The sequence below is a fragment of the Cardiocondyla obscurior genome, linkage group LG07, assembly GCF_019399895.1.
Source record: "Cardiocondyla obscurior isolate alpha-2009 linkage group LG07, Cobs3.1, whole genome shotgun sequence".
Taxonomy (NCBI): Eukaryota; Metazoa; Arthropoda; class Insecta; order Hymenoptera; family Formicidae; genus Cardiocondyla; species Cardiocondyla obscurior.
Window position 1 is genome coordinate 4658491 of NC_091870.1, and position 22165 is coordinate 4680655.

Genomic DNA, 22165 nt, shown 5'->3' on the forward strand with positions numbered 1-22165 from the left:
ATCAAGAAGTTCAAGAGAGTCTAGACATTCTAAAAAGTTAAGAAGTTCAAGAATTTCAAGAAAATCAAGAAATTCAAGATAGTCAAGAAAATCAAGAAGTTCAAGAAAGTCTAGACATTCTAAAAAGTTAAGAAATTCAAGAATATCAAGAAAGTCAAAAAGTTCAAGAATTTCAAGAAAGTCAAGAAAATCAAGAAGTTCAAGAGAGTCTAGACATTTTAAATAGTTAAGAAGTTCAAGAATTTTAAGAAAGTCAAGAAGTTCAAGAAAGTCGAGACATTTAAAAAAGTCAAGAAATTCAAGATTGCCAATAATTATCAAAAAATCAAGAAATTTAAGAAGTGACCCAATGTGGAAAAGTACTATTAACATTTTCTGCATCTTTACAAATAAAAAAAATTATGATTTGAAGAAAATTTAAAAACTGTTCTCAGTTCAGCAAGACCTTCCTTCTGGCATTTCTGGCTTTGGCTAATATGAAAGTATAGCTATGTATACTTTTTAGCTGGGTATACGAAGATAACACTGTCATATTCTGTGATCATATATTCAAGTCATATTTGACAGACCTACCTAGCTGAAATCAAGAAATATGCCACAACCCGGAGTAAATAAAAGTACAAAAGGACAAAAAACACTCTTAAAATGGAAATAATTTAAAACAATATTTTATCAAAATTCAGAAGTTTCCACACTCATTTTGAAGAATATGGATGCACTTACTTAATTCAAACTGAGGATACTTTATTAATATAACTTAATGCAAAATCGCGTTATACAATTTTTCCTTGTGCACATTAAATAATATTAGATATTGTACTTTTTCATTTGAAAAATATAATAACAATAAAATGACAAAGTATAGAGTTAACTTTAAATAGATATATAGAAAATAAATATAAGATTATTACTATATAACAAAAATGCAATTTAAAAAGTAACAATAACTTTTGCCAAATAAATTTAGTTTTTTTATTTTGTTAAAATGTATTAAACAATTATATAAATTAATTATATTTATAAAAAGCAAAATAATTTTTTTTGAGACACAGAATTTTTGGAAAAAGTATAACATGTTATAAATATAACATTAAAACGGAATTTATTCCTTGTTAATGATATATAAAACACATTTTATTTTTTGTTTTCTTTTTTTGGTCTAAAACTTTTTTCTTTGAAAATTAAAACAAAAAAAAATATTAAGATGGAAAGTTTTAAAATCGACACCATCAATATATATATATGTATATATATTGCAGAATTAAATAAAGCATGTATACGTTTTTTTTTTAATGTGAGGATCACTTTAGACAACTTATAATAAAAAAACAGGATATTATTCTGTTAATAGCTTTGTATATTATTGTATGGATATATAATATTTATAACTTATAATAGTAAACAGTTCATTCATATATGTATACATTTATATATACATATATATGTATATGGAATACTGTTTCTAATCTTTTTATACATTACAAATTGTATAAAGTGATCTTAATTAATAATCATAACTGTTACTTTTGTTGCTCTTCTATACTTATCTCTTTCTATTTTCTTTACAACTGTTCTATACTATGTTTGTTCTCTATCCTTTAAATCTGTTCACTTTATCTATCCTTTTACTTGTTCTCTTTACCTATCCTTTTATCTATTTTTCTAATCTATTCTTTGTTCCCTTTTTACTTTTTCTTTATTTGTAGAAAATATAAAAAATTGTTTTTATTATTTAATTAAAATTTTTTAATTATTTTATTATTTATTTATTTAATTATTTAATTATCTAATTTAATTTTAAATAATAAAAACAAATTTTTTTAATTTCCTCCTGACGGAAGAGACCACCACTTTCTCGCGGTTTCCGTTGAGCAACAACGTGTGCGTATGTACAAAAAAAAGTGTACACAGCTAAATTATTAATTCTTTTATACTTTATTATTATATCACATGTAATTATTTTTTAATATATGTGTATTAATAAGTAATTTGTTTAAAAACAATACGTCTACGTTGGCCAAGAGTGGATTTTATTTATTCTCTTTATATTTTATTTTTCTTATTATTTTAATTTGTTCACGTGTACACGCGTGAACGTTTCACGTTCTGCGTGCGTGAAAGACTGCCGGGACGACCAGAAGTGACCGTACACTCGAGGATCAAAAAATTCGGTAAATTAAAGAGGCAATCGGTGAACGTAACACAAAATTAATGGTTTTATTCTCACAAAATACAAAGTTAATCGTGCTCGCGCGGCGCACGTGTTCGGTCTCGGCACGGATACGAATTACACGCGTTTCGGGCGGAGATCTTGGATAACTTCCTTTTAATCGGGCTCAATCAACAAAAAACGCGACGGAAATCTTGAGAAACAAGAGCGTGGAGTAGCACGCCCACCGAATCGGACGATCTTGCGCGCGGAACGAGGTAAATCTAACGGAGGAGCCCCAGGAGTTCGCGATCGCGACCACGTTCGCTTACCGTGTCGAGATCGGCATATAACAAAGCTCCTAGCGATGATGAGCTGCACGCACAAAGAAACAAAATTGAATTGCACTCGCGTCGGGGTGCAATGCGGGCCAGCAGGCCGTAATAGAATACTGAGTCCGCGGTAGCGGAGTACCAAAGGAGCGTAACGCACTTAACACCCGCGTAACGTAGTGTCTAGTCGGCTACTAAATACTGCTGCCGATCTGACGAAACATCCGAAAAGGGGGGAATAATTCGTCGGCTAAGCTCGCGTAGAATCGAGAGCACATGCAGAAAGCACGTGCTCCCGATACACGGCAAGGACCCATGCGAGCGAAACGTGGTATTCGCGAACATAACCGCCGGCCTTGAAACATTGGTTTCAATAATTATGAACAAGGAAATAAAGGAATAACAATACAGAAGTACTACTTAAACAAAACTTACAAAGTCCCTAACGCAAGAAGGCCGCAGCTCATTAATAAACGATACTTAAGGACTAACTACATTGATATCCGCATTACAATGATCGCACGCTTAGTCTACGGATTTTGACGCAAAACAAGCGTTCAAAAAATCGAAAATGATAAGCGCAATACAAAATTAAACGAAGATTACAAAATACTCTGTTGAGGTAATAACAAATGAAAGAAAAAATGACGCGTTACAGCGTAGATGTAATCAAATCAATATACGAAAAAAAATGAAAATAAAAATCGCTCTTAGATTAATCTATTGAAGTCGCGCATTTTACTGGCAGCAAGCATAGTTTACCGATGGGCCTGCGGAACGTGGACGAAGCAGTTTTTATGGTCACGACCCGAGTCAACCCGTCGCTGCCGGGGTGAGTTTCCGTTACACGACCGATATCCCATTTACATGGGGGGAGAACGGGGTTGCGCAACAATACGAGCCGACCTATTTCTACGTCCGGATTAATTTTGCGCCATTTCGAACGCTGTTGAAGCGTGTTCACGTAGTCATTTGTCCAGAGCCGCCAGAATCTTTCCGATAGTCTCCTAACAACTTGCCACCGAGACAAGCGATTCTCGGCCAGGTTGAGAAGCGAGGGTTCCGGTGGAGTCGCAAGAGCAGATCCGACCAAGAAATGACCAGGTGTTAGGACCTGACATTCGTCGTAGGCATCCGATAAGGGAGCAATTGGCCTTGAATTGAGGCACGCCTTAATTTGACACAACAGCGTCGAGAACTCCTCCACGGTGAGCGTATGTTCACCAACCACACGACGTAGGTGGTGTTTTACGCTACGAATTCCGGCCTCCCATAGGCCACCGAAGTGGGGGGCGGAGGGTGGAATAAAACTCCAAGAAATTCTGTCCTGAGCCGTTTTGTTTAAGAAGTCAGGGTCATGCAACGCAGCCTTATAGGCTATCGCGAGTTCTTTATCAGCGCCGACAAAGTTTGTGCCATTGTCGGAGTAAACGGTGTGAGGCAACCCACGTCGAGCACAGAAACGAGTGAAAGCGGCGAGAAAGGCGGAGGTGCTATAGTCGGTGACTAGTTCTAAATGAACGGCTCGAGTCGATAGGCAAACAAACAAGGCAATGTATGCCTTTCGCGCAGTGATCCCACGACCAGAGGACGGTCGAACTCGCACAGGTCCCCCATAATCCAAGCCGCACCACGTGAAGGGTCGCGGAGGTACCGTCACGCGTTCTGCGGGAAGGTTCCCCATGAACTGCGTAGGGGTTGTTGCGCGCTCGCGTACACAAATCACGCAAGAGTAGACCACCCTTTTTACTAACAAACGAGCGCGTAATATCCAATAGTCTCGACGAAGTGTAGTCAACGTCAACTGCAATCCGCCGTGCAGCATTCGAAGATGAGTGTGAAGGACCAGAGCTTGCACCAGAGGGTGCGCCGCAAGAATAATCGGGTGCTTAACATCGTACGGAAAAGGCGCATGCCGGAGTCGGCCTCCTACGCGTATAACGTCGTCGCGATCTAGGAAGGGCGCAAGAGGCGCGAGAGCACTCCAAGAACCGACAGTATCGGCAGATTTTAGAGATCGCAGTTCCGGACCGAATAATTCCCGTTAAATCGTACGGATCCAGAAGAGTCGCGCGTGATTAATTTCAGTAGAACGGAGCGAACAACTCGGAGGATCCGAATCGGAAGAAGTCGACGTCGTTCGACGCAAGCGTGTAATGAATCGCATAATGTACGCGGTAACACGCAGTAGTTTGCTCCATGAGCCGTACCGTGTCGCGAGATCCCACGGAGGAGGAGGTTCTGTCGCATGTACAACGGTTAATTTTTTTGCCTCCGGCATTTTGGAAGAAAACACAACCGGATCAGCTGGCCAACTATCGGGTGGACCCGTAAGCCACGACGGGCCTCGCCACCACAACGGGTGGTCATTCAGTTCGGAACCGAAAATTCCACGCGACGCGCAATCCGAGGGATTCTCGTCAGTAGGCACATGATGCCATGTAGCGTCGGGTAGTAACTCCTGAATTTTAATGACTCGATTAGAAACGAAAACGTTCCACCGAGATGGGTCTGAACAAATCCACTGGGGAGCTATCGTGGAGTCTGTCCAGCAGTGGCACGGAATTGCGGGCAACGCGAGGGTTTCGCGGACGAAAACAACGAGCCGACTAAGCAAAAGAGCGGCTGATAATTCTAAGCGTGGTATCGTGAGCGTCTTGAGGGGGGCGACCCTAGATTTGCCCGCAAGTAAGGTGACGGTCGCCGGCCTGTCCGGGCGGATTAATTTTAAGTACACGGATGCGGCGTACGCGCAATTCGATGCATCCGAAAAACCGTGTAATTCGGCGCAACAACCCGGAAATGCTCCCGTCCAGCGCGGAATCTGCTGATCTCCCAGGCATCTGAGCTGAGTGTAGAGAGTGCTCCATGAGGAGAAAATATTCTCCGGAAGTGGAGCATCCCAGCCAGACTGGAGGCGCCATAATGCCTGCATCAAAATTTTTGCGGAAATCGTGACCGGAGTAGCTAGACCGAGGGGGTCATACACCCGAGCGATGACCGACAGTACCGCGCGTTTAGAATTGGGCGGAGAATCGTCAAGATTGACGTGAAAACGAAACGCGTCGGAGGATGGATTCCACACAATCCCAAGGACCTTTACGGCGTCATCTCTCGAAATAGATTTGTCGCAGGCAAGCCCGTAATCGCGGGGATCAATGTCGTCCAATAATCGCGAGGAGTTACTCGCCCATTTTCTTAAGGTGAAATGGCCACAGCGAAGAAGCGAAATTAGTTGATCACGCTTAGATTTTATTTTTGCAATGTCGTGATCGCCGAACAATACGTCGTTCACGTAAGTTTGGTCGCGTAAAATTGGCACTGCCAACGGGTAACGGGAGCCCTCGTCCTCACATAAACAACGGAGCACACGCAACGCCAAGTACGGAGCGCACTTCATTCCGTACGTGACGGTCAAAAGTTGATACTCGCCCACCGTATCCAACGAGTCCGGACTCCACAAAATACATTGATAGTTTACATCGCGCTCATCGACGAGGATTTGCCGAAACATTTTCGCTATGTCAGCTGTGTACACGTATCGATGTTGACGCCATTGTAATAAAATAGCCGGTAACTCGATCTGTAGTTTAGGTCCGGAATGTAGCAAATCGTTAAGCGAGACACCGGTCGACGTAGGGCACGAAGCATTAAATACAACGCGAAGCTTCGTTGTTGCGCTGTCAGATTTGATCACTGGGTGATGAGGTATAAACACGCGACAATCAAAATCGGATGAACGCGAGGCCCTTCGCATGTGAGACAATTGCGCATATTCGTGCAAGAATCGTGAATATTCCACGCGTAAATCCGGGAAACCTTGCAGACGGCGTTGTAAATGCCTCAATTGTTTTTCCGCGACCCGGCGCGAGTCACCGATCGAAGACGTGGGTGGAGATAGAAAGGGAAGACGTACCACATATCTCCCGTTAGCCTCGCGCGAATGCGTCTCGCGAAAATGATCCTCGCACCGTTTCTCGGCCGGGGCGAGGAGTCGAGAGCGCGGCACCTCTTCAATCTCCCAAAATTTCTGGATTGTGGTGTCCAGGTCGACCAGAGACGTGCAATGAAGGGCGGTTAATTGCGAGATAGCGTTAGGACGCGTGGTCGTTGAGCCTGTCGGTCCTGATATCACCCAACCGAAGATGGTGTTTTGAGCGATAGGTTGCCCGGAACGCCCCCTGCGAAGGCCCTCGAGCAAAAGATCTCCGTATAGATCCGCGCCTATTATCAATTGAATGGGGTCCGATCGCGTCGGAGTCGGGTCAGCCCATTCTAAATCACGGAGGTGAGCCAGATCATCTCGAGACGTTGAACTTTTAGGCGCGTAATTCGTCAACGACTTAAGAATGAGAGCAGTAGTACCGGGGCGTCCTTACTAGATGACGAAATCGTGATCGAGATCGCCTGTCGCACAAAACCGGCATCTATACCACCGACGGCGGAGATCGCTATGGGTTTACGGACGCGTTTAGCCCTCAGGATCTGAGCGACGGATTTAGAAATAAATGTGGCTTCGGAGCCTTGATCTAGCAGTGCCCGAACAGTCACAGAACGCCCGGAATTTGCTGCGACGGTAACTCGAGCGGTAGCGAGTAGTACGCGGGCGCGTTCCCGGCACGGGACGTCTACCAAGGCGCTGGTATGTACGGCCGCAACGGGGGGCGAGGGCTCCGCAACGGTCTGCGTCTCAGCGCTCGTAGGCGCATCCGGGTCTACATGTAGCGTGGAGTGATGCCGTTTCTTACAATTACGGCAGGAAAACTGACTTCGGCAGTCCGCAACTGAGTGCGTTGCACTCAAACAATTTAAACAACGCTTCAAACGCTTGACTGTTTCAACGCGTATCTTAGGAGTCGACGCAAGAAAACGCGAGCAGGCGCTCAAGTAATGTTTCGATTTACAAAGCGGGCACGCGTTTGTAGACGTACACGTGTTCGTAGCATGCACACGGAACGATTTCTGTGCACGCTCTGTTTTGATGACGGCCGCATGGTCGGATTCTTCCAAAGCGTGACACCGGTTGGTCACGAATGTAATTAAGTCCGTATATGACGGCAATTCGTCCGAATCGCAGCTCTTCAGGTTCCAGGCTCTTCGGGAGACAGGGTCCAGATTTCTAGAAATTAGTTGGACGAGAAAATCGTTCCAAAGAAGTTTCGGCGTACGTCCTAACTGTTTCAACGCCGAGACCGTCATCTCGACTTTATCGCAAAGCGCTTGCAAATCGGCGGCCGATTCACGCGTTACGACGCTCAGCCCGAATAACGTGGCGAAATGACCTCTTACGAGGCGCCGACGACTCTCGAAACGCTTCGTGAGCGCAGCCCAAGCAATTGCGAAATTATCGGCAGTAACCGGAATATCAGAGATACAGGAAAGAGCCGATCCCGTAACGGACGACGATAAATAGTGCATACGTGCAAAATCAGTAAGACCCGCGTTTTGAATAACGAGCGAAGTAAATCTATCGCGGAAATGTTCCCATTCCGATAGGGTGCCATTAAACGGCGGCAGCTTAATGTAAGGCATACGCGGTCCCGCAAGTACCGACGTATCGTGCAAAATGCCAGTCGATTGCATTGATAATTGAGGGGTCGGCGGCGGCTCCAATTCCTCTAGCCATTCACTTAGAACGTCCTTAGTAGTCAGGAACACGTTTTCCGTCGCCTCGAAAGAGTTGTCCGCAAAGTAGTCGATGCCAGATTGGTCTACAGATGCGGTCACCTCAACCAGGCGGAGATGTCCGCTCTGGAATTTGCTCCAGTTGTCCTGCAGGGAACACAGGCGGCTTCGCAATTTTGCCGCAGTGAAATTAGGCTTGCCCAATTTCTTTACATTGTCCAATGTGCGCAAAATAGACCGTTTAATAAGCAGTTGCTCGGTCAACAATGTCTCCATAGTGTGCACGTTTTCACAACACCGTGTATATAGAATACGTATATCACGTGAAACCCGCGGAATGTACCGAAAAAACTCGTATCACCTCGAGTGTGATCCGGCTCGAAGGACCAACTATTTGTTCACGTGTACACGCGTGAACGTTTCACGTTCTGCGTGCGTGAAAGACTGCCGGGACGACCAGAAGTGACCGTACACTCGAGGATCAAAAAATTCGGTAAATTAAAGAGGCAATCGGTGAACGTAACACAAAATTAATGGTTTTATTCTCACAAAATACAAAGTTAATCGTGCTCGCGCGGCGCACGTGTTCGGTCTCGGCACGGATACGAATTACACGCGTTTCGGGCGGAGATCTTGGATAACTTCCTTTTAATCGGGCTCAATCAACAAAAAACGCGACGGAAATCTTGAGAAACAAGAGCGTGGAGTAGCACGCCCACCGAATCGGACGATCTTGCGCGCGGAACGAGGTAAATCTAACGGAGGAGCCCCAGGAGTTCGCGATCGCGACCACGTTCGCTTACCGTGTCGAGATCGGCATATAACAAAGCTCCTAGCGATGATGAGCTGCACGCACAAAGAAACAAAATTGAATTGCACTCGCGTCGGGGTGCAATGCGGGCCAGCAGGCCGTAATAGAATACTGAGTCCGCGGTAGCGGAGTACCAAAGGAGCGTAACGCACTTAACACCCGCGTAACATAGTGTCTAGTCGGCTACTAAATACTGCTGCCGATCTGACGAAACATCCGAAAAGGGGGGAATAATTCGTCGGCTAAGCTCGCGTAGAATCGAGAGCACATGCAGAAAGCACGTGCTCCCGATACACGGTAAGGACCCATGCGAGCGAAACGTGGTATTCGCGAACATAATTTTTATTTAGATTATTTAATTGCAGTATACATTATATAACATTTAATATAGGGCCAGTATTTAATTTTATAATAAAATTTTATTTATTAATATATGTATGTACATAATTTAATTGAGTAATGTTCTATTGCGCAATAAAAGAAAAAATTACAGGTTTGCTCATCGGTGAAAAATGAGTTTATCACGACGTCGGCTGTAGTTCTAGAGAGACAGAGTCAGATATGACATACGTCTGCGCTCTTCCAGCAGCCGACGCTGGCCGAGGCGTTGCAGACGCTGCGGGCGCACACGGACACGGCATTGTGCTTACAAGGGGATTATCAAGCCGCGCCCCCCGAGATTTTGTTAAAAAAAATATATGTTGTTTGGCATCCCTCCCCGATATACGCGGTAAAATAAGTCTTGCCAATGCCCATTAGTTAACGAGAAAAAAATTATTAAAATATTGCGCGTGTGTAATCTACCGAGACGATAAACCTAACTTCCAACTGTTAGCGTGGTCGTGCGTTGAAGGCGCGCGGCTAGAACGCTGGAGGTCTCGAGTTCGAGACCAGCTTTTTTGGGATTTTTTATTTTTATTTTATTTTTTAATATATGTAATTAAAACGTCGCAACAAATATTTTATTTAAATAAATTAATTTCTAGTTTTTAATAAAAAAATAATTATTATATACATATATGTTTAATCATACTTTTAATTCATAAAAAATAAAATACTTTATATTACAATATATTATATTTTATTAAAATAATATACAGGGTGTCCCAAAGTCATGTAGACAAACTTTAGAACTAGGTAGATCTCGTCATTTTAAGACAAAAAGTCCTTTATCATTTTTTATTCCGAGTAATATTAAGCGAAATAATAATTATTAAAAATTATGTCTTTTAAGCGGAACTTACTGCCCCCCACATCGCGCGGAGACGCTCTATCCGTCGGTAGTCCCCGTTCCTTGCGTTCTCAATCATCGATAATTTTCTTTGTATTGTCACGCGTCGTCGCCTTTCTTTGATTCCTGGTTTAAACCAGTTTATCTAGGCGGACCGATCGTAACCGTCTGTCTCGCCCCGCGCACCTTCACTTTTCTTATCGATGATAGAGAACGCAAGGATTGAGGACTATCGATGGATAGAGCGTCTCCGCGCGGAGTGAGAGGCAGTAAGTTCCGCCCAAAAGACATAATTTTCAATAATTATTATGTCGCTTAATATTACTCGAAATAAAAAATAATACAGAACTTTTCGTTTTAAGATGACGAGATCTACCTAGTTCCAAAGTTTATCTACATGACTTTGGGACACCCTGTATATATTAACGTGTGTGTGTGTGTATGTTTGTGCGTGCGTGCGTGCGTGCGTGCGTGCGTGTGTGTGTGTGTGTGTGTGTGTGTGTGTGTGTGTGTGTGTGTGTGTGTGTGTGTGTGTGTGTCGACTATTTCAGTACATGTACCGCTCGGTGTTCCGAGCGATACATGTACTGAAATAGTCGACACACACACACACACACACCGATTAATATATATATTATTTTAATAAAATATAATACATTGTAATATAAAGTATTTTATTTTTTATAAATTAAAAGTATGATTAAACATATATGTATATAATAATTATTTTTTATTAAATACTAGAAATTAATTTATTTAAATAAAATATTTGTTGCGACGTTTTAATTACATATATTAAAAAATAAAATTTAAAAAAAAATCCAAGAAAGCTGGTCTCGAACTCGAGACGTCCAGCGTTTTAACCGCGCACCTTCAACGCACGACCACGCTAACAGTTGAAAGTTAGGTTCATCGTCTCGGTAGATTACACACGCGCAATATTTTAATAATTTTTTTCTCGTTAACTAATGGGCATTGGCAAGACTTATTTTACCGCGTATATGGGGGAGGGATGCCAAACAACATATATTTTTTTTAACAAAATCTCGGGGGGCGCGGCTTGATAATTCCTTTGTTAGTGTGCGTATGTTGCCCGTCTGCAATCTGAGACCACTGGTTCGGTGCGCCCGCGAGAGGGGGATCCGTGTTTATCAACTGATGGGCCAACTACCTCTCTCAAGGGTTAATCCTTCACGCCCCTTTATTCACACAGAAGTCGACTACGCTGGCCCGCTTAATATCAAGACTTGGCGAAGACGAGATGCAAAAACTCACAAGGCGTAGATTTGCGTCTTCGTTTGTTCCACGACATCAGTCGTGCACCTCGAAGCCGTCAGCGACTACTCAACCGAAGAATTCATTGCCACTTACAGAAAATTTACCGCTCGAAGAGGCCTCGTATATACTCTATACTCGGAGTGTGGCACCAACTTTAAGGGTGCTGCCACAGAACTCAACAAATTATTTCGGCAAGGAACTCGAGCTCATCATGAATTGGCGACACTCTTTGCTCAAGATGGAACTCATTGGAAATTTAATCCTCCTACCATCTTCACATATGGGTGGAAAATGGGAGGCGGTGGTCAAATCGATCATATTCCATCTCCGACAGACCGTAGCAGATACATCGCTTACTATGGAAGAAATCTCCACGTTATTGGCTCAGATCGAGGTCATATTAAACTCTCGACCTCTTGAGCTACTGAGTGATGACCCTCAAGACATTGCTGCATTTACACCAGGCCACTTTCTCATCGGTAGCGCACTCACCACCGTGCCCGAGCCACCACTCAAAGATTTAGCGATCTCAAGGCTCTCACGGTGGCAGTTTATTCAACAGCGAGTGCAATATTTCTTGACTCATTGATCATCTTATTACCTACAACGACAATGTTCAATCACTAAGTGGCATTGTTACCGCTAGAATGTTAGTTCGATATTAGCCGGTTGCTCTTAAACTGCGAAAAGGCGAATGTAAATCTTTCGTAAAAGCTGATTACGCGGAGACACGCGAGAAGCACATGGTCGGTATATGAGATCTGCACTGAGTTCGTAGATGAGTTTTCGTGAGTTTTACTTGAGGTTGAGATCTGTCCGTCTGGTTAGTATTTAGAGTCCGTAATGAGTTTAAACTGAACGCACAATTATATTAATTATGAGGCCAAAACGCTGCAAAGTCTGATGAGCTACTGAACACGAGGTTCAACACGCCTCGTGCTGCAGGATGATGTCTTCCAGATGATTTTTGGCGTGTTGTACACGGCGAGGATGACCTGGATGAGTTGCACAAAGAGACAAAGCGATAAGTGATCTGATGAGTGATGCAATGAGTTAAGATTCCTGCGAAAAGGCACATTGCATTTCGATACACACAAGGTGATGCTTGGCACAGTTGAAACGACAATGATAAGACTCGAGCCGGCAACGCCTTCGAGAATCGAAGGCAATAATCGAACGACCTCGTCGCCGGCGATCGGCCACGAGGTACTGCCCCGCGGCGGTAACAATGCTCATTATGTAATCGTTGAACAGTATGGAATTTACGGAATTAAAATTCAAATTTAAAATATAGAATTTATAAGACAAAAAGATTTAAAACGTAAAGACAAATGAAGGAATAAATGGGTAAGAAATAACATGTAATTTAAGTTTTTTCTTGGCGAAAAATAGCTGAAATAAATACTATATACTGGGTGTTTTCTTAGCACGCGGTAAAACTTTAAGAATAGTTTCCTAATGCCTAGATACAAGAAGGTATATTTGAAATTTATATGTTCAAAAATTATTAGTTTTTGCGTTATTACAATTTTTGTGATACAATTTGTACATTATTATTGCATTGCCTGCGAGCATTTCAATAGGAATTTTCCTGATGGATGGATAAAAAATGATAAACTAATTCCTGTGGGGTTAAAGTATAAAGTATTTATTCATGTATTCATTTGCAGTAGATGACATAGAAACTTTCCGCTATCGAATTGTGGAAACTTTTTAAACAATATACATCACACTAAGAATTTGGGAACTTCGTGGCTCAATGAAACAACGAAATTAAACTTGTATTTTGACAAGAGGTGGACATATTGAACATTTTCTCTAAGATAATGTGAGAATTGTGTTACAAAAATTGTAATATCTCAAAAACTAATTATTACAAGACATATAGTGATATATTTTTTTTTATTTAGACATTAGGAATCTATTCCAGAATTTTTATCACACACTTAGAAAACACTTTGTGTAAACAAAATTTAGACAAATGTTAAAATTAATTGTTACAAAAATAGATAAAAAATTGTATCTAGTATCATGTTAAATAAATTTCTTTTTATATAATTTATTTAAACGCTTTAATGTTTATAAAATTGTTTTTTTTTCGAAAATTTTGATTTATTTCTACTTTAATATAAGTATATTTTACCTGATAAGATGAGAAATCATTGGAGTTCCGCGACTTACAGGAAATTGTATTTTTGGATAAAGGTTTGCAATCTGTGGTTGTAATCCTACATTATAAAGTTTCCCAATTGATTCTAAAAATTTCTCAACACTATTATTTTCATTACATAATGTTACATTTGTTATCGTAGAATGTAAAGAATCATTCATGTGTCGTAAAATATTTTGAGACGATATCTCAATTGCTACTCCGTTTTTTGGAATTGAGTATATTGTGTTTGTAAGTATAACAGATGATGATAAATAACTGGAGTAATATTTTGAATACAATGATAAAAGTGTATCAGTATATTTATAAGCTGATGTAGTCAACCATTTTGAACTACAAAACGTTCTATGTGGTAATATTTGATTTATATATTTTTCACATTTACTTGCTGCGGGTATCATGTAACGACTATGAAAAGGTATATTACCACAAGAAATTTCTTTTATAGTTTTATTATTGCCCTAAAAAGTATGAAAATTAAAAGAATTGTTTACATTAGAAAGATATTTAAAAAATAAAAATTTAATATACTTTTACTTAAATTAATAAAATAATAGCATACCTGTAGTTTGAAAAGAAATGCTTTTACAGAATCTGTTGGTCCACTTATAATATAATTAGACGTACTGTTATAACAAGCTATATCAATGTCTGAAGGGCATATAGTTTTCATTGTTTCAAAATCAAGATTGACTTCAGCCATTGTACCGTTAATTATTTTTGACTCATAAAGTGCTAAACCAATAAAATATGCTAACTGAATCGTTTCTTCTGCTGTTAAATTTCCATCAGCGTATCCACAGACTAGTTCTCCAATGGAATGACCGATTATAAAGTCAGGAAAGATACTAATGGATGTTAAAAGATCGACTATTCCTATCTGTAAAATGTATAATAAAAGTGTACAAAATTATTTGGATAAAAATGGTAAAAAATAATAAGTCTAGCAATTCCACCAAATATTCAATATAAAAAATTAACGTCAATTTGTAACTTATAAAATTACTTTTCTTTAAGAGAATTCTGTAGTCGATCAAAAACTTGCATTGCGTCTGTATGACAGAATGCGCTAATTTGACAGAATTAGAAATTTAAGTTCAAGTATACGTTAAGAACGCATTTTGGCGGTAAAATATATACAAGGAGTCTGAAAAGTATCGGAACTTCTTAATATCTTCAGTCAGGATGATTTTAGAAGAAAATGTTCAATAGCAAAATTATATGGTTTCAAGCGGAGAGTAAAACAATGCCTTTGATTTTGACCTTGAGGTTAAACTTGCAGGTCATTTAAAGGTCATCTTTAAAATTTTTTATAGAAACTGCATCTTTTTATTACAGATTTTTAATCTTTATAAAAAAATAAGTAATTTTTGTTTAAAACATTTTTTCCAAAAATGTTTGAAAAGTACCGGAACTGCAGAATAATTCACCGAGAGTGCGTTTGGGAGAAAATATCAACACCAAATTTAGAGGATTTTTCCGTAGCTATCTCACGGTGACTTACGGTTTGACCTTGACCATGAATGATCTTCATGGTCACTTAAAGGTCAAAATTATTTTCTCAATTAAAACCCTATATTTTGGACCCTGGAACTGAGAAGAGAAATAAAAATTATGATAAGTTGTGACCTTAAGTTTTCCCTATTTTCACCTTTGAGGATCACCCTAAAGTTAAATTTACAAAACCGTCAAAAAATAATGGAAACTTGAACCAAGTAACTGAAAGCAAAGTCAGGCAATTCCAGCCACTTAAAGCAAGGTGATTTAATGTCTGGGATTACATGAGGTGTTTCCTTTTAACTGTTTGACAGTTACCTAGACGGACATAAAAATTATCGACAGCACTTCTTATCATTTGTAACGATGCCCCCGGAAATACGCATCGTTCTTAGACAAGATCTACCGGAGGCCGAGACGACCACCTTCTCGGCCAGAATATGGAGCGCGAGGCGCTCCCGAAGTAACCGATCATCGGCGCGATAATTTATTACCGTGTTACCGTGTGCGCGCAAAGTCCCGCGAGACGGACTTACACAAGCGGCCCCGGACTCGGCCGAGCGAACACGCCGCGTTCGGCACCGCGAAATATCACGTCAAGCGCAACGTGCCGGGATACCCCCGGCGTTCGCCTTTTTCGTATAAAAAGGCGAGTTTGATCGAGCCGTCACCGTTCTCGATCCGTTCGCCTAACAGCGAACATCCGGAACGACCGACTCCTAGTGCGAAGCACGAAAACGAGGTAGAGCGCACTCTGCTTTGGTCAGGCACTTCTGACGCTCGCTCGAGTAGTCTCCTAAGCCAAAAGTAATTATAGATACGCACAACCGGCTCGTGGAGTGAAGCGCACTTCGCCTTCTTCGAGTGATCTCGATTCCGTGTCTGCTATCATAATACCGAGGCGACTTTCCTCCCGCACCGTTGCACAAAACCGGGGTGGAGCGATCTCCGTCTCGGCCGAGCCATCTCGGCTACTGCAACACCGAACAGGTGCTCCATTCGAATCTATTCCTAACCGCGTTCGCGTCGCGATCTTCGACATCTCGTGCCTACCGCGTCCCGCGTCTCGTACGCGCTTGAAGCCACGCCTAGGCTCGCGGCCGCGGATAAGATTCGCACGACCATCTCCGCGATCTATTAGGGCGTTATCTATGCGGCTGCCGAAATTACTGTAACGGCCCGCCTACCGAAGATCCGTGTATCGATAGTCGCCGTATCGATCCGATGCAGAAACGTTCCTGTACACGCGATACCGCTGCATTTCTAATTCTGTTAATTCGTTATTTTATTCGGCGACGTCACAGCTACGCGTTCGTCACATTGTTATTATTTAATTGAATAAACTCTCAATTAATTGTTAACTAAGTCTGGGTGCATTTACGGACCTTATAAATTCTTCTCGAATCCTGATTTCCCGGCGAGCATATTCGGACATTTACCGCTGGCCTGATATTCGAGGCCCAAAGATTTACGGTCGTTTCACATTTCTGGAGATATCTCAGCACATATGTTTATTATTCGTTGTCTAAGCTCATGCAAATCACGAGGTTTGGTGAAGTACACTTTACTTTTATGAAACTCCATAGAAAAAAATCAGGTGGAACTAAGTCGAGCAATCTCGCAGGCCATTCAATTGCCTTTCGTCTATCTATCCATTGATTGGCGAAAGTGTTTTTCAAATAATCTCTTACAGTTCTATGAAAATGTAAAGGCGTTCCATCTTGCTGGAATCAAACTTTGTGAAAATTATCACCAGCAATTTCTTGTATTGCTGGAATTATCTGGTCCGTAAGAAGTTGCAAATAATATTCACCGTCCAAGTTTCCATTAATGAAAAATCGCCCAATCAATTGATCGCGATAAAGTCCTGTCCAAACAATTAATTTCAGAGGATATTGTGTTCCTGCTTTAAGCAACCAATGAGGATTTTCGTAGTTTTAATATCAAAAATTATGTCTGTTTACCTAGCCAGTAATTTCAAAAATTGCTTCGTCTGTGAATACGATGTTATACAAAAAATTAAGGTTGTCATTAATTCTTTCCACGGCAATCAAAATCATCTTTATTTAACTTTTAATGAAGATAAATTTTATAGGAATAAAATTTTAAAAGTTTTAAATTTTTGCCAACTGAAAATTTAGTCATTTTAAGCTACTTCAAATTGTCGCTCTTTTGATGTTCGAGATGTCGGCCTTCCAGATTTCGGACAAGTTACATTAGTTTCCATTTTTTCAAAACGGTGAATGGTACGAGAAACAGTTGATTTTGAAATTTTATTTCTTTCATTACGAAAAGTTTCATTAAAAAGCCGTCGCACTTTTATCATACGATCTTTGTTTATCCCCCCAGTATCTCATCATTAAAAACGAAACTCGCTCTTTCTCTAAAAGATGAGCCATTTGATTATAAATCAAAGTCAAAAAATTGAATAACTATGTTTCAGATTGACAGAAAAGCCGCCAGTTTCTAACGAAAATGTTCTATAATTATCTTAAAACGATTTTCGATGTAACAACCACAACCACTTTGTAAAAGACTTCGCCAACTAAAATGAGTAAACTGTCATCGATAACATAATTAAAGAACATTTTTGTTTGACGCTGATATTTTCTTCCAAAACGCACTCTCAATGAATTATTCTGCTGTTCTAGTATTTTTCAAACATTTTTCGAAAAAATGTTTTAGACAAAAGTTACTTACTTTTTGATAGAGATTAAGAATCTGCAATAAAAAGGTGCAGTTTCTATAAAAAATTTTAAAGATGATTTTTACATGACCTGCAAGTTTAACCTCAAGGTCAAAGTCAAAGGCATTGTTTTACTTCCCGCTTGAAACCATACAATTTTGTTATTGGATATTTTCTTCTAAAATCATCCTGACTGAAGATATTAAGGGGTTCCGGTACTTTTTAGACACCCTGTATGTGTAATTCAGTTATCATTGTAGATAATGTTATAAATGGACTTAATATCACCGTATAAAATGTTTTTAAAAAAACACTATATTATAATATTATTCAATCAAAGATGTTCTATTACTTTCTCTAGTTAAAACATATCTTTTTAAACAGTGCAAAATGTAGGCAACTGTATAGCCAATTACATTACAGGCAAAACTGTTAAAAGTATGTCTTTTTTATGTCGGTCAATCTGATTTTATTCAAATTGTAACGGTGCACCCGGCGATGCACCGTTCCGGCCACAACAACGGCCGGCCGCCGGACACAACACCGTCCGGCGGGGACCCGGGGCGCGGTGCGCCCCAAACTTTATAAAATTGTATCCGCCGGCACAGTACGGCAACGCGTAGCCGTTCCGCGGCTAAGTCCATCCGCGGACTTAGCCGAGCGTCTCCGAGCGCCGCCGAACCGCGCCGTCGACGTCGAGGCCCGTCGTTTCCGAGCGCGCCGCATCCCGGGGCCTCGGCGCCACGCGTCGGAACACGTCACGCACCCCGCTGAGCCCCGGCAACCCTGCGCCGTCACTTTTTACATATAAAAAGTCGACGCCAGGACTCAGCGGGACCGTCCTGATCCGTTCGCTCTCGAGCGAACATCCGTCCTAGAGCACGAACCACGGGGTGAAGCGAACTTCGTCTCGGCCAGGAGATCCTGGCGCTCAGCATCCTCTCCGTACGATTCTAACCGAACGCACGACTAGCTCGTGGGGTGGAGCGAACTCCGCCTCCTTCGAGGACTCTCGATCCTAGATCTGCGCTCCGGAAAGACTCGGACGAAATAAAAGATCCTGTCGCACCGTCGTGATCCACGGGGTGGAGAGATCTCCGCCTCGGCCAAGGACTCTTGGCTAAACGACACCTGGCAAGGTGCATCTTGACCACGCGCATCGCGCCCCCCGCGATCCACCAACGCATCGGTAAAATTCGACCACCGAACGAAATACATCGTATCGCGATCCGTAGCACGACGGGCCCCGCCCGTCACGCGGCCCGCACCCCGCATCCTGTCGATCCGCCCGGCAGGATCGATCGCGACACCGACGATCCACGGCGTAACCGCGCCCACTCTTCCGCGCCCGCGGCCCGCGTACCGCCGGTCCTTCCGTCAAGACCGATCCCGAAATTATCGATACGCGCCGAACACCGCGCCCACGATCTCGCGCCACCCACCGCGCCTCACGTGGTGCATTCGCGACCATCCGCGAATATCCGTGTAGCGCACGCGTTTTATCGATCCGCGATCGAAGGGCCGACGCGCCCACCGGCACATTATATCCGCCCGCCGTATACATATTCATTGTTATCTTCGTTGTACATATATCTATCGATCGGCGTCGCTTGACTAAGCGAGCGTCATTGTTAAGAAATAAATTCTGATTTGTTACTTAATCCAGTCTCGGTACATTCTCGACCTTAATCTCGAATCCTGTAATCCGACGAGCGTCCCGGGCTCGCTGGCCCGTTATTCGAGGACCACGCGGACAGGTCGTTTCAAAATAAACCAGCAAAAAAAGAATGACACTTGCATTAGAAAAACGTAAAATACAAACTTGTGATATTGTATTATTTCTTTAGAGACATTTAGTTACTTATTCTAGTGTAAAAACTTCTATTTTAACATTAAAAAACGTAAGTAATTCTTGACCAAATAAGATAACAGGCAACATAATGAAACCATGCATTTTTTATTTTTATCAATCTCTTATTATTCAGAAAAACCAACAAAACCACATAAACTAATCTATTTTATCACTTATATGTATTATACACTATTTTTCGAAATAGCTTAACAAAATTGAAAATTTATTTCCACAATTAAAGTATGAACGTTAATTTATGACTATAAAGTTAGTTTGAGCCAAAATACACAAAAAATTATATAATTTGCAATTGTCAACAAAACATTCGCTTACTATATGAATTACGTTGCTTAGGTAGATAAACAAAAATTGATAATCATGCAATATGAATTAAGAAAAAAAATAACTTACTCCAAATTATGATATATGTTTAATAACATTCTCCTTAAAGTTATATAATTTCCACATAATAACTATACATTATCTTAATACTATCATCGCAATTATGTTGTTGCGCCGGATTCATGTATAAAGATAATCCTTCACTTTAAGAAAGGATTCCGCCACTCTGTTAATTCATCCGCGTGTCCGCTAATAAATAAAGAACTCTCTTTCTTTAAAAACGAATAGCCTTTAATAACACAATAACGAAGCGCTTTTGTCAAAGACTTAGAGAGGACTGGACTTCTGACAGAAAACAAACTCGTTTCCTAGCAACGGGGAGAACGAGCAGAACGCATTTACAATTATTTACGATAATTTTCAAGTTATCGGCGAACGTCTTCTTCCGCGGCAGCTTCGCTCCGCACCGTTCCCGCGCGATTCAGACCGGGCGCAACAATATGTACTCATTACTTTATTTTTAATCCTTTACATTTATCCCTTCTTTATTTTTTTCTTTGCCAATTTAAAAACGGTCGGTCGGTCGGTCGGTTAATCGGTTGGATTGTAATACTCGATGTATTTTTGTAATACAATACTCATAGCGCGTACATTGCTACAAGTGGCGGTCATGAATAATAAATTGTTTTTTATCGCTCAAGATTGCAAGTAGTTTATCCCGACGCTTACCGGGTAGCTTATCGCGCATTAGGTGCAATAATAGGTGCACATCATGCAGACTTTGGGGATATTTCAAGTCGACCTTGAGAATGTAGCCAACGGGTGCATCCAGTGACATGCTTATTACATAAAAATTAATATTATCTGTTATGACAAATTTAAGATTTTATACCTTTGACAAAGAATAGTAATGTTTTTTTCATGTTAGCACGCGCTAAATGATCTTACCCTTGTGTGTTATGTGATTTCACAACAAGTTTACATCTTTGGAAAGTATCACAATTATCACGTGTTTTCATGATTGATATAAAAAAGGGTATGCTTAGAATGTAAAATAATATTTGTCCCTAGCGCTTGAAAACTATCCCCCTTTTTTTTCTTTATTTTATTGCTTGCTGGTACCGAGTAAATTGTTTATAACTTCATATCCGGTTACGTAGACCGTCTGATGAAGTGTAATCTTTCGCAAAACCCGGGCCATCCCGTAACATTATGCGCACGTCCTTAGTAACAAAGGCAGGTCAGCCAGGCATTGCAAAGCCCTGAGCCGATTAGTTAGTTGCAATCTGTATCTCGACGCAGAAAAATCGAATAAAAAAAATAGTTAGTTGTCTGCTACGACAAGGCAAGTGCACTCGCATATTGTGTGCTCCACATTTTATTTGCCGGGCTTCGTTCGCGCGCAGCAAGCCAGCAAGTGTTTTATTTTATATTGTATCCATATTACTCATCTTCTTGTATTTTTATTAATAAATAAACTGTTGTGTTATATTGCAAAAAATCGTGAAATTCCTTCTGACTCAAGAAATAAATTTTAAAGCTTTTATTAACAATGATCTTACTGCGATAACGGAGTTTTTAAGTTTGCATCTATGACTTTCTCGACGAAGATAAAGAGAGTGTCTCTGTAAACGATAGATTTTTTAAATTGTTACATTTTAATTTTGACAGTAGATGCAACTGTAGTAAGGATTTCGAAAATAAAAATCGTCTAGAACCTTATGTGATATTAGTAGTTTGCAAACATTGATGCAATTTACATGTTACTATTGCTCCAAACATTTCTACAAATTTTACCGCTTTAAAGACACTGCTGCAAATATGAATTTCTACTCTCCATTTCAAAGCAATTTGGCTTGAAATACGGAATTAGTATTACTTTTTCTCCATAAAAAACTTTTTATCCATATAAAAAAACGTTTTTTGTTTCACTCAATTGTCATTTTTTTCTGTTTAGTTTGGCCACACCGTGATGTACGTATTGTATTCTGGAGAGAAGATTTGTTTTAACACTGTTGTAATCCGACAACCTAACAACCGTAGTTGTAAGCGTTTTCGCTCGCGAAAAGGCTGTCACTCGTAAAACGCGTGAACACTGGGACTGACCAGATGTGATCGTTGTGAGGGACGGAAAAACGCTGCACGAGTTGTCTCGCGTGAGAAAACGAATTAAGACAGAAAACAGGGAATAC

At 41.0% G+C, this 22165-nt stretch overlaps 1 protein-coding gene across 4 annotated transcripts in view; it reads right to left on the reverse strand.

Moving 5' to 3' along the window:
* The window catches only part of LOC139104110 (fatty acid synthase-like), a 317124-nt gene that overhangs the window by 112292 nt on the left and 182667 nt on the right, over positions 1-22165 (reverse strand). For all 4 annotated transcript variants that reach the window (XM_070659343.1, XM_070659342.1, XM_070659341.1 and 1 more), the window contains exons 8-9: positions 14159-14476; positions 13570-14057 (exon numbers count right to left, since the gene is read on the reverse strand). In XM_070659343.1, coding sequence (XP_070515444.1) covers positions 13570-14057; positions 14159-14476 — 806 coding nt within the window. The remainder of the gene's footprint in view (positions 1-13569; positions 14058-14158; positions 14477-22165) is intronic.